The sequence below is a fragment of the Calonectris borealis genome, chromosome 12 (genome assembly GCF_964195595.1).
Source record: "Calonectris borealis chromosome 12, bCalBor7.hap1.2, whole genome shotgun sequence".
NCBI lineage: Eukaryota > Metazoa > Chordata > Aves > Procellariiformes > Procellariidae > Calonectris > Calonectris borealis.
Window position 1 is genome coordinate 633,026 of NC_134323.1, and position 12,666 is coordinate 645,691.

A 12,666-nucleotide genomic window follows, 5' to 3' on the forward strand; every position below is an offset into this window, starting at 1 on the left:
CTAACCTAGTATTTAATCAGCCTTTTTTAGGGAGGGTGAGGAGCTGGATTTTGTTAAACTTTTGAAAAAGTTTGAGGTTTGGGTCTTGATGGGACTGTGTGTGGACCTCAGAGGCAATGGAGGTTCGGTGGTGACGACTGCTAATGGAGGATGGCTGTGTGCTTCTCTCTTGCCCCCCAGGTTGGGATTGACTTCACAGCCTCCAACGGGAACCCGCGAGACCCCTCCTCTTTGCACTACATCAACCCCATGGGGACAAACGAGTACTTGTCGGCTATCTGGGCTGTGGGCCAGATCATCCAGGACTATGACTCGTAAGTGCCCTTCTGCCTCCACCCCTCTTTTGCAGATGTCTCCCTGGCTTCCCGAGGGGCCGCTGGGCTGCATGTGCCTTGATTCCCCGGCTGCAAAGCCAGGGCTAAATAATACCTTGCGTTTGAAAAGCTCCTTGGGGGAAAATTGCCATAAACGTTGGGATGCAGGAGGAGGAGAAGGGTGAGGGCAGGGTTTCTCCTCTCCCCCCGTCGCTGCTGTTGAGAGGAAGGGTGCGTTAGCAGAGGTGGAGCACCCTTTACTGGGGGCAGCTGGAGAGCAGCCGCTCGGTGCTTTCTCAGCGCAGGGGCAGATGCCCTCAGCTTGCCGGTATTTGCCGTTGGCCGCTGCGCCGCCAGGCTGCCTTGTTCCCCAGCCACCCCGAGATGTGCGACATTGGAAAATATCATCTTAGGCATCAATAGAGAAAACAAAACAGAAATCTGTTGGTCTCGCTATGCTGGCTTTTGTGACCAAAACGGATAGTTAATTTTTTTAAAATCTCCAGGGTTACACGACTGCAAGAGACTCAGGTGTTTGGGCAAGAGGATGCTCCTGATCCCTGTGGGTGACGAAGCAAAGCTGGACTCTTTTCTCTCTAAAGATCAAAAGCCAAAGAGGAACATCTACTCTGTCTGAGTTCAGCTTTCATGATTTTTAAAGGCACTGTGCTGTTTTGGGAGAAGGGAAGGCCGGCACCTTTTTTAGCTGGCGCTTTCGCTGTAGTTGGGCGTTGGGCAGCTGGTAGCACGGGGCAGCCGTAGCAAGAGCCGTGCAAGCCTGCTTCGTGTGTGCGTAAATACACCCATGCGTTTCTCTTCTTCTCTTCTAGAGACAAGATGTTTCCTGCTCTGGGATTCGGCGCCCAGCTCCCGCCGGACTGGAAGGTGAAGTGTTGTGGCCATCTGTGCGCTTGAGATGGGTTTGGCTTGATATTGCCTAGGCAGGAGCGGAGCTGCTGGGGCTTCCCGCTGGCTCGGTCGGGGAAAAGCTGTCGGGCAGAGGGGGAATGGGCGGACACGGGATTTCAGCTGGTGGAGAGGGAGATGTGGCAGTGTGGGTGGGCGGTGAGTGGGGATGGGGCAGGGGCAGCCCGTTCCTCCCTTCTAAGCTGACATGAAAGCAGCAGCTCCCTGGCATTAACGGGCAGAGCCAGGCGTTGAGTCATTTTCCTGGCAGGAGGCAGGAACAATTCTGGGCAAGGGAAAGGGCCCCTGGATGAGTGTGTCAGACATCGGCAAAGCCTGGAAGGGGGCTGGGAGCTGGGTAGCCTCAACGTGATGTTGCACGGGCAGAGCCTGCAAGGTTCTGCCAGCCCCTGGAGCAGAGGGGCTTTCCCAAAAGCCACCTTGATCTTTTGTTGGGATTAGATGCCGAAGGGGTTAAAGGCACCCCGGTCCTACAAGGGCGTGAGCCGGAGCATCCTGCTCTTCAGGAGGGATGGCGTGGGCAGGGGTTGGGGCTGCTCCTGCCGCCCGCGCTGGCTGGTGGGGAGCATCTTCTCATGGCTGGGAAGGTGCACCGGGACACCACCGCCTTTCGTTACTGGCTGGGTCTTTTGGCTGCTCTTTGCTCACGACCTTAATGTGCATTTTCTTTCTGCTCGCTGGTTTTGAGAAGTCCCCAGCTTCGGGCTGAACCTCAGTGAGCCTTTTGTGTTCTTTGGGAGGGGTGCTTTGCTCTGGGCTGAGCGCAGCAGGGCATGTAAGGCATGAGCGGCCGTGAATCGGGCCGGGAAGCTCATCGGTGCCAGCCCTTGAGGCTGGGGATGTCCTGCCCGCGCCGGCTTTGCGCTTTTCTCCGCTCTCCCGGCAGCCAAAATTCATGTGACTCAAGTGGGAGCTCTCGCTGTTTGCCAGCCACAGGAGGAGATCCCTCCATGTGCACTTTGGAGCTGATTCATCCTCCTTGGCCGGCAAATGTCTCTGGTCTGTCACTTCACCACTTTCGGTGGGAAAATCTTGGTAGGAAGCTTCCAAGGACTAACAGCCAGCTGCCGTCAGGGGTTTATTACTTGGGGGGAGGAATGGGAATGGGAAACGCAGTGGGGATGGAAAGGGTACGGCGGCTCGGGCTGCTGGGGGAATGGGTGAATGGTCACGGTGAGCATCCCGCTCTGCTGCCGATGTGCGGGCCAGTGCCCGTGGGAAAGGCATCGCTGGGCTGGAAACGGCCCTTCCCGCAAGGCTGGAGGCAGGGAGGGGTGGAGGGTGCTGGCTGGGGGCTGGGGGGCAGGGAGGTGCTACCCCTCTGCCAGCCCAGCGGCTGCCTCCCGCAGCCTGCCACAGAAATATTTCCCACTGCTCCTGCAGGCCTGGGGATGCTCTGTAAGCACTTGCGAAAAAAACACCTCCTTTTCTCCCAGAATGATGTCTAAGCCCATGTAAAACCCCAGGGGAGAGCAGCTCTCCCTCCGCAGGTGCTTGGCCCGTGCCTAGAGGTCACCACCCAACGCTGGGAGTGACCCATCGGGTGGCTCACGTTAGCAGTGGGGACATCCCCCGTGCACCGCCCCGCCCCGCTCCAGCCTGGCCTGCATCCCTCCCTGGCTCGCCCGGCCCGCGGGTCTGTGCATCACCGGCTCGGCTCACTTGTTGAAGGTTTTTTGGCCATCGAGGCTCACCGGGTATTTTCAAAGCCAAAGCAGCGGTTCTTCATTGAAGCCCGTGCCCTTGTACCCCCAGACCGAAGTGAAAAGGGGGAAGATTGTTAAGAGATAAAAGTCGTATAAGTGGCGCTTTGTGCTCCCGTTGCCATGGCTCCCCCAACGCTTCCCAGGCGCCCGTCGGAGCGAGATGTTTTGCACACAAAAGTCTCGTTGGAAATGTCAAAGAACATCTTGCCGTGTAACAGCTCTGTACAGAGCCTCGAGCGGTTTCCCAGTAGGGAACAGGAGAGGGAAGCAGATGGGTTGTGGTTTCTGGGGGATGAGCAAAGGCAAGGCAGCAGTGGAGAGGATGGTGCTTAACATCGGAGCCCCACTGATCGCTCCGGGTTTGGGAGATAGAATCATAGGATCACAGAATGGTTTGGGTTGGAGGGGACCTTTAAAAGTCATCCAGTCAAACTCCCCTGCCTGGGCAGGGACATCTTCAACTCGATCAGGTTGCTCAGAGCCCGTCCAACCTGACCTTGAATGTTCCCAGGGATGGGGCATCCACAACTTCTCTGGGCAACCTGTGCCGGTGTCTCACCACCCTCACAATAAAAAACTTCTTCCTTATACCTAGTCTGATGGGGTCAGCCAAAGGAAACCTCTTTGTGCCCGCAGAGCTCAGCCTCTCCAGCTGAAGCTGGCAGCTTTGCCAACGTGCCACCCCCAAGGCTTTCCCTCCGTTTGCCTTTTTTTTCATACCTAGGGAAACTGAGTCACGGCAAGGGTGGGATCGCTGGGGGAGGTGGCAGAGAACCCTCTGCGGGGTCAGTTCTCCGCCGCAGGCTCCGGCCGTGCGTCTGCAAGGCACGTCCGTAATTCCTGATGGGAAAGATGGAGCTGCAGCCGTCCCCATCCAGGACTGGAAGAGGACACAGCCCGGCTGCAGATGAACGTCTTACCCTTTGGGGTGCTTTGAAAGAGTTTCTCTCTGTGGGTTACTGGTGAATGCGGTATCTGTAGGTGCTCCATATACATTTAACTGGACTCCACAGAAACTGTTTTTCAAAGTGCGAGCTGTTTAGGGAATGAGATCCTCTTTTTTTTGTTATTTTGAAGCCCTCCTGTTGAATTTTCTAGCAGAGATATATATATAATCTGCAAAAACTCCCAAGGAGGTTTTGAAACACTCCTGCCACACAGGGGGTCCGCTCTGTAGACGGTGAGGAACACAGCTCCAAACCATTTCGTTGCTGCTTAAGTGAAAGAGAAACCCCTCTTTTGCAGTGCAAAACATGGAAATATTTTTGCTTGCCTTGTCTATAAATATGGCAGAATTTTGAACATCTTCTAAAAAAAAGAAAGCGAGCCCTTCCGTTGTAACTGAAAATCAAGAAATATGAATTTGGATATATTGCCCAAAATTGAGGCTTCTATGAGAAAGGGCGTACGCAAAAAGCAGTCATAGGTTTCAGACAATGTCTCTAACCCTGGGGTTACTGGTGCCTGGGAGCGTTACTGGTTGTGCTCAACAGGCATGGAGAGACCCGAGCAGGCTGTTGACATTTGCCGGTCCGACAGCTCGTCAGCTCTGCAGCACGGGCAGGACTTTTGGTTGACCTACTTTTGTTTGGTTGCTATTTCCCACCCCACAGCCTCTTGCAAAAATAGTTTCTGCTGCTTTCGACACAATGCCCAGTATAATTGGAAAGTCTGAATCAGATGCGTGTTGCTTTTGCAGTCTCAGGAGGACTTCTGCTTCACACAGCGCTTTAGAGGACAGTCGTTTTGCCAGCGTTATGAATACGCGTGTCCCCAAGCGATGCCCTGGCTGAGATGCTCAGCAAACCACCACCCTTCTGAGAGGGAGAAAAGATCCTTGTTTTGTAACTCCGGCACAAACAGAGTGGGAGCTTTTTGTTTCAGGGCCCTTGAGCTGGTGGCCTGAAAGCCCAAATCACCCCCTTCAACCTTCAGAGGTGCTGGAAGTGGCAGTCAGGTGTCCTCGGTGCTCCGAGAGCCTGTTTGCTTCGTAAGGTGCCTAAATTGCAGGTAGCAGAGTGAGGAATTCCTAAGCCCCCAGATCTGGTGGTTGTTCCCCAAGCAAGCTGTGACCCACGCCAACACTGTCTAGGTTCATACTGGAGGCCAGGAGTCCCGACCCTTTCCTGCCCCCGGGCCGTTGAGCTGCCTTTGCTGGCAGAGATATGTTCAAAGCAATGGTTGCCCAACGTTTTGTGGTTTCTGTCTGCAGGGTCTTCTCATGGGAGTAGATGAGGAAGGTTTTGTGATTCGCAGCCAGCACGGCAGTTTGGTTTCTCTGGCTGGGCAAGTGCAACAAGCCAGGGACAGGGGTGTGCAGGGCTATCTGCTGTTGCCAGTGTCCTACAGGACCTCCTCGTGAGAGCATCTCCCTCAGCTTGGGAGGAGGTGGTGGAAAACCTGAAGGATCTTGCACCTGCCTTGGAGGAGGGATGGTTTCATGGTCGATGAAAACCAGTCCAGACTGTGCTGGGACTTTCTGGGACCATGCCCAAGCATTCATGTCACCTCTCCTGTGCTGCCTTTCACCCTCGTGATGACCCAGATGATGAAGCTAATCATCTGCTGGCTGTGTCATGGTAGCTGACATGCCAGATCAGGTCTTCAACCCAGCTCGCCCTGTGCCTGCCTCCCTCCCGCTGCACCGTGCCACTTGCAGAGAGACGGGGAACCGGGACCCTGCCAGAACTGGGGCTCCCTGTGATGTTAATTGAGTTTTCTCCCTTTATAACCTGCAATAGGATGAAGTCATTTCTCCTAGTGACTGGTGAGGTGGCCCAGCTGGCTGAGAGCATCCCTTCTGTGTGCTTTCCCTCTGGACAGCCAGTGGGAAGCCATGTGGATGAACCTGCTTTGATAGCTGTAGAAGAATGTGATGTGATAATTTCAGGTGGCTCCATGATGGGGGATGAAAGGCCAGAGGAACCAGTCCATCCTCAAATGCTGCCCAACCCTGACCGCGTTTGAATTTGCTGCTCCTTGCTGTTTGGGTAGCAGAGGGCTGGGAAGTGTTGCTGACCCAGCAGGGTGGACCGTAACGTCTGTGACCACCAGGTCCTGCCCCAGGGGAGCATCAGACCCAAACCAGCCTTGCAGCATCAGCTAAACTGATAGTGAACATCCAGCCCTGCACTGGCCCTCCCCGTTAATTTGGGTCTTTCCTTCTCCACAGGTATCCCATGAGTTTGCCATTAACTTCAATCCCACGAACCCGTTCTGTTCAGGTAAGCATCTACCAGGTCTTTAAGACTCCTCCCAGGTCTTCAACACTCCTTAGATGCCTTCAGTGTCTTCCGTCCTTTCCTCTGCGTTTCTCCAATAACTCATCTTGGGAATTTTCAAGGTCTGCTCAGAGAGAGACATTAACAGGGAAGCAGAGCAAGTGCTAAGGGTGCACTCAGAGGAAAGCAGAGCAAATTTGGGGGGGTGTAGGAAGGCCCAGGGTAAAATGCAACTGGATTCAGACAGCGTAAAATCCGCCTTTGCGCTGATGTCTCATGTGTTCTACCAGCCGTCTGCTCCTCCAGCAAGCCTGCAAGAAACACCAGGCCTGTTTAGCAGATGGGGAATTCAGACTTAATGCTTCATTTAGCAGCTAAGAGCTGATCATGGCTGAAGGACTGCTCAAATCATAAGTGGTAAGGACTACCGTGGGCTGAAAACATCGTCTGGTTTGACCAGAGAAAGAGGGGCTCGGGCAGCCTCCAAACCTCGCTCACTGGTTCATGAAAGCTTGCTGTGAACATCTGCTTTTCTGCTGCCTTTGCTTCGTTCAGTCCCTCTCCGGTAGCTGTAAAGTGTTCATGGGACCTGATTTATTGCAGGGGTGCAGAAGCCACCATCCTGCAACTCTTAGCGGTGACAGGTCCTTCCCAAAGAACTGATTATCAGCTGATTAATTGTGGAATTGGTCATTTTTTAATTACACACCCAAGCATCCTTTCGGGAGGGCAGCCATTTACCCTGCTCTGGTATGGCAGAAGCAGAAGAGTCTGCGATGACCTGCGGGTCCCAGACAGAGTTTGGGAGCTCAGAGGGTGCTTCTGGGATTGTTTTGCTTCTCTCTGCTATCTCTGCTCCATGTCTGTCTGGTTTTTGGTTATGCTCAGAGACCAGGAGTTGCTTTACTTTTTGCTCCTCCTTTTTGGCTGATTCTGAGATTTTTGCAGAAACCCAAGGAAAGCCGCCTTTGCCTGGGCACCGCGAGAGCTCTCTTACCCCAGAAGGTCTGAGGACCCACTACAAAGTGATTAAAGAGCAAAGCCCTGGTATTAGAAAATTTGAGTTGAAGGGGATGAAACTTGTGGAGCTGCATGAGTTTGGGGGGGGGAAAAACAGGTCTAACTTCATTCCCATGACAGCGTTAGCTAATGATGCTTAATTGGACTTGTGGCGGGCCGGAGCTGTGGTGCATTGTAACGCCTGCCTTCTCTGCTTTCCCTGAAGGTGTGGAGGGCATTGTCCAAGCGTACTCGGCCTGCCTGCCCCACATCCGCTTCTACGGACCCACCAACTTCTCCCCCATCGTCAACCACGTGGCCCGCTTCGCGGCTCAGGCCACCCAACAGGAGGCTGCATCCGTAAGTCCGTAAGATCCCATGGTGCGAGGGCAATCCTGATGACTTTGGGCAGGGGAAGGCAAAGCCTGAGCTTGGTTTCGTGTCTTTCCCTTCGCTGCAGGCAGGGAGGCAGGGTCCTCCCACCAGGACCATCCCTGGGGTCCCTGCAGCTGTGGGCTCTCGGTTGGCTGTCGTCACTTCAGACGGAGACTGTAGAGTCATTGCAGATGCTTCTTAGGGAGAAAAAAAAAGCTGAAAAACTTGACAACAGTCAACAAAACTGCAGCTGTGGAAAATCAGAAATTACTGGGGAGAGAATTGAGAGGAGGGTGGGAGACGCCATGAGGTGGGCGTCCCTTGGATTCATACAAATGTCTTGAGCACCGTCTTAAATGTTGGTCCCCTTATCTCAAAGAGGATCAAACAGCCCTGGGAATGGTAGCGAGAGACTTGGCCAAGACACTCAGCGGTGTGGAGCAGCTCCCGTACGAGAAGCGATAAGGTTGGGACCTTCTCGCCCGGGAAGTCCACTGGGAATATCAGAGATGCATAAAATCATGACTGGTGAAAAAGTGATTGATTTCTCCCTAATTCTTACGGGGAAGGCCTGCGAGGCCCCCCAGGAACGGCTGGGTGGTGGGTATCCAACAGGCCAGTGCGCAGTGAAGTCGGGGAGCTGAGACCGGCCCGGGACGCTGCCTGGGGCTGAGGACTGTGTCCGGAGAGGGAAGGGGTGCGCTCGTGGCAGACCCAACCGTCAGGGCTGTTCACCACCGCACCAGCCTGAGCTCGGGCTCGGGAGTCCCTGACGCATGCTGGGCAGCAACTGGCAGGAGACGGGAAAGGACAACTTTGTTCTCTCCTAATTTTTTTCCAAGGGGCTTTGCTCTGAGGAGGCAACCTCTGTCCTTATGGATAAATGGGCAATGATAGTCTTGAGGAGCATGGTTCTTGCTTTCAAAACAGCCTCCTGCTCCTGCGTGCTGCAGGGGTGTCCTGGGGCAGGATGGTCCTGGGGTCTCCAGGGGCACTAGGGCGGTGATGCTGCTGCCGCCGTAGCGTGGGTGGGAAACACGAGGAACAGGGAAGAGGTTGAGCATGACTTCAAACCTTTGGCTTATTTCCCTTCAACACACAACAAACAGCTGGAGGAAGCATCTCCCTCTCCTCCATGAAGATCTCCCGGGGAGATCTGGGGGTGTTCATCCAGCCTTGGGAAGAGCAGAAGGAGAGAGCAAGCCCGTGCCATAAAGCATGATGCTTCTGATGTGGCTGGTGGCTGAATCTGCACCTTTTGCCAGCAGAAGACCTTTCTGCTATTTCCCTTCAAATAGTTTTTTATATTTGAGGGGGAATTGCAGAAAACCACGGGGTGGTTCGGTTTGATCGTTGCTTCTCACACCACTTGGACGAGCAGCGGGCTCAGAGCCAGGCTTCGGGTTCCCGTGCAGCCGCTCCAGCCGCTCGGCAGTCCTGGAAGTCCCCGTTAATTAGTCCATCAGACCGTTCACATCCATATGTCAAAAAGCTCCTCGTTAGCGCAGGGGCCCCGTACAAACACGCTCAGTTGCCCCGGTGCCAGCGTGGTTTTGGAGGGTGAGGCTGGTGGTTGGAGGGGTGCCGGGATGCCCACCTGTGCCGGGAGCTGCAGCCGTGGGTCCAGCCTTGCCGGTGGTGACCGGGGTGTCCTCTTAGGGGTGCGAAGAGCATCTGAAGACTGCAAGATGGAGCTCGCTTGGGTGCCTGTGGCAGCAGGCTGCCCGCGGAGGACGGCAGGCCTGGCCCCTGGGTTTTGCTGGCCAAAAGCAGCTCAGCTTGGGCATCAGCACGTGCGTGGCAGGAGCTGCCTCGGGGTAAAAGCCTCCCTGATTCCTGCCTGGAGCAGAGCTGGATCACACCCGAAACCTCCTCCCCAAGGGGACGTTTTCCAGCCTTGCCTTGAGCACTGTTGCTTTTCCCAGCTCCGGGCACAAGGAAATACGGAATTTGGTTTAATTCAGCACAAATCCAGGTCGCTCCTCATTTTTTCGTTTTTCTCTCTCAGCGTCAGTGGGGGAGGGAGAAGCCCACAGGCTCCGCACTGAGCAGAGGCACTAATCATATGCAAATTGCACCCCTCCATTGGCACTAATAGTTTAATCAGGGGAGATTTTAAATAATGGGCACTAACAGTGCCGTCAGAGACAAATCTGGGTTGCCTTGGTCTTTTTTTTCGGAAGCACAGAGCGTTTCTGATGAGGGATCTCGCTCCCCCGGGGTCTTCTCCTCTTCCATCCCATCTTCAACGCGTGCAGCAAAGCCACCCCTGATGCTGCCGGCTTCGGTGGCCGTCTGGACCTCCCCTCCTCTTCCTCACGCTCTCGCTTGCTCCCAACGTTTCAAATAAACCCAAAAAAACCCGTAGTTTTTCCATGGCAACGCGGATCACAAACACTGGAGCCGTCGGCTCTTAAGGGATGGGAGGACTAAAACATGTCAGGTTGGGGGAGGGACAGAGGGATTGCACACGATTTGACTCTCGGGGAAGGATTAATAAGCTTTGGGGAATTAAAACGCGCCTTTCCAGCAGGGTCCCTCCATCCAAACCTCCCCTTTTCTTACCGCATGCTGTTTAATGCTGCCTAATCCCTTCAAGTCCTGCTCACGCGCGTGAGCCTAATTGCTGATATCGTTAGCAAACGATCAGAATCGTCCCCGAAGCCCTCGGTGGATTCAGAGATCGGCCATTTTAACAACAAAAAAGAGGAGAAGGGGGGAGGTGCTGCGGGGTTGGTGTGCCGGTGGAGACCCCAGCCCGGGGGGATCCGGCCGGGGGGCCAGCCTGGTCCCTGCGGCAGCGGCTCCGTTGCGGCTCGGCAGAGGCGGCACCCGGCTGGAGCCCGGGGGTGCTGCCAGCACCCCTGCCCCGCTGCCATTCACTGGCACCGCCAAAATTGTCATCGCTCCTTGGGGATCTCCCACGGATGCTCCCACGCTAGTGACCGTGCCCCCCCCGAGCTCGCCCCACTGCGGCCCCCGGCTTTGGGGCTGACCCCCAGCACCAGCTCTTATTCTGAAATTTGTCGTGATGAACATCTGATAAGCTCTGCTCCCCCGTCTTTTCCTGCATACTTTCCAGCATTTTTCTCTGATCCCATCATGGATTTCACAGAAAAAAGGGAACAAAGGGAAGTATTTTTTTCTGGGTTTCCTCTTTTTGACCACGCACAGAGGCCAGGGAGGAAGGGGGGATCAGCTTAGAGTCGTTCCCATTATCAGCTGCTCTCCTCAGGGTTTTACTCTTCCTCCCGTACTGGTTCCCAGACAGGGTCAGGCCCCAGTCGCTTGTCCTGCTTCCAGTGATGACCAGTGCTGGCCACCACGTAGGAGCATGCAGGTCTTCTCCTGGAACTTAGTCTTACCCTCCAGACTCAGATGTTGGGGTCCTGCTCTTCAGATCTCCATCTCCCCATGATTTGCTCTGAAAAGTTTGGATTTAGGGAAAAACTAAACCCTGGGCAGTGCTCTGCAGGCAGGGCTGACGCATCAAAAGGGGTCGGGGGTGGGAAGGGGCTGGCTGCCTGCCCTGGCTTGGGAAAACCTCCTCACCCACGTCCTCGCGTTGTGTTTAAGCTCGACCCGGCCTCGCTTGTGCTTGGAGTTTAGCACCGGGTAGTGCCGAGGGAAGACGGTGCTTAGGGAAGGTTTCAGGAGATGTGGGCTGGAGGAAGACCAAGAAAATGGGCTTGGGGCTGCGCTCCCTCTCTTGCTTTTCCAGGACGGCTGCAGTAGTGGTTTTCAGAGGAAATGGAAAGAATGAGAAGAGGAACAAAGGGCTTTAATGCGCTTAAGTGCTTGTTTTCGTCATTTCTCCAGCACACACAAGCTGGGTAATGTGCCAAAATTGAACCATTACTTTCCTGTGAGGCGGAGGAGATGGGCTTTTCGGGGGTCTGCATGCCCCAGATTTGCCGAGCTGGGTCCAGCAGGACCGTCTGTCCGTCCACCCAGCTCCGTGGGGGGCCCCATCGCCCTCCTTTCCCCGCAGGAAGGGGAGCGGGTGCCAGCGCCGCTGCTCTGGCATCCCCCCAGCTCGTACCCTCTGTATCCCCCCTCGGTGCCTCCGAGACCCACGGCTTTGGACAGGAGACGGACAAGCCCCGAGCATGGGACGGGCCCCCCCGCCCCGCAGCCCGGCGCTGGGATGCAGGAGATGCTCCCCGTCGGCGCAGGGCCGTGTCGATGGGGACGTCCCCGAAACGCGCCCCGCTGCGCGTGGGTCGGGGGAGATTTCGTCTCCCAGCTGGGCGCGTGTCCCGGCCCCGGACTCCTCCTGGCCGTGACACAGAAGCTCTGCGCAGGTTGGGGTTTTTTTTTTTTTGCATCATCAAGTATAGTAAATCGGTAAATCAGCAAAATATCCTGGGTGGGAGCTGGTTTGTTGTTATCTTTCAAAAACCAGGGGCAACGGGAGCACCTGAAATTTCTGGGTGCTGCTAAAGGGGGGTGACGCCGCCTGTCCTGGGAAGCAATGAACCCGCTCCCAAATCCCGGGGGGACCTGCCTTTCCCCGACGTGCGGAGCATCCCACAGGCTCTGGCTGTGGTGTGAGGGTGCCCCGGCACCCCACTGGGTCTGACCCTCTGCCCTCCCCTGCACAGCAATACTTCATCCTCCTCATCATCACGGACGGGGTGATCAGCGACATGGACGAGACGAGACACGCCGTGGTGCAGGCCTCCAAGCTGCCCATGTCCATCATCATCGTGGGGGTGGGCAACGCCGACTTCGCCGCCATGGAGTTCCTGGATGGGGACAGCCGGGTGCTGCGCTCCTACACTGGCGAGGAGGCCGTGCGCGACATCGTCCAGTTCGTGCCCTTCCGGGATTTCCGCAACGTGAGTGTGGGCAGCGGGGAGGGGATCACGGGCAGAAATGGGGTCTCAAGCCTGGAAATGACCCTGGATGTGGAGCAGCCCTGCTAGAGGCAACGGGCAGAGGGCTGGCACCCACCTGCCTTACCCTGGCCCTGGCCACGTCCCCGGCGGTGCTGGCAGGGACCCCGTCAGTCAGCGCTGCGGGCGGGGGCGGGCAGGGTGCAGCGCCCTGCACCTCCGCAGCTGCTCCGTCTGAGAATCCCCCGGTCTCCGCCACCCCTCGTCAAAAACCCGTTCGTTACGG

The 12,666-nt window shown here is 55.8% G+C and overlaps 1 protein-coding gene across 11 annotated transcripts in view; it reads left to right on the plus strand.

Annotated features, from left to right (window-relative positions):
- The window catches only part of CPNE2 (copine 2), a 61,082-nt gene that overhangs the window by 43,082 nt on the left and 5,334 nt on the right, over positions 1–12,666 (plus strand). For 8 of the 11 annotated variants that reach the window (XM_075160799.1, XM_075160798.1, XM_075160801.1 and 5 more), the window contains 5 exons: positions 181–314; positions 1,145–1,199; positions 6,120–6,171; positions 7,394–7,527; positions 12,147–12,383. In XM_075160799.1, the coding sequence (XP_075016900.1) occupies positions 181–314; positions 1,145–1,199; positions 6,120–6,171; positions 7,394–7,527; positions 12,147–12,383 (612 nt within the window). The other 3 variants (XM_075160808.1, XM_075160807.1, XM_075160804.1) reach the window with 3 other exon arrangements.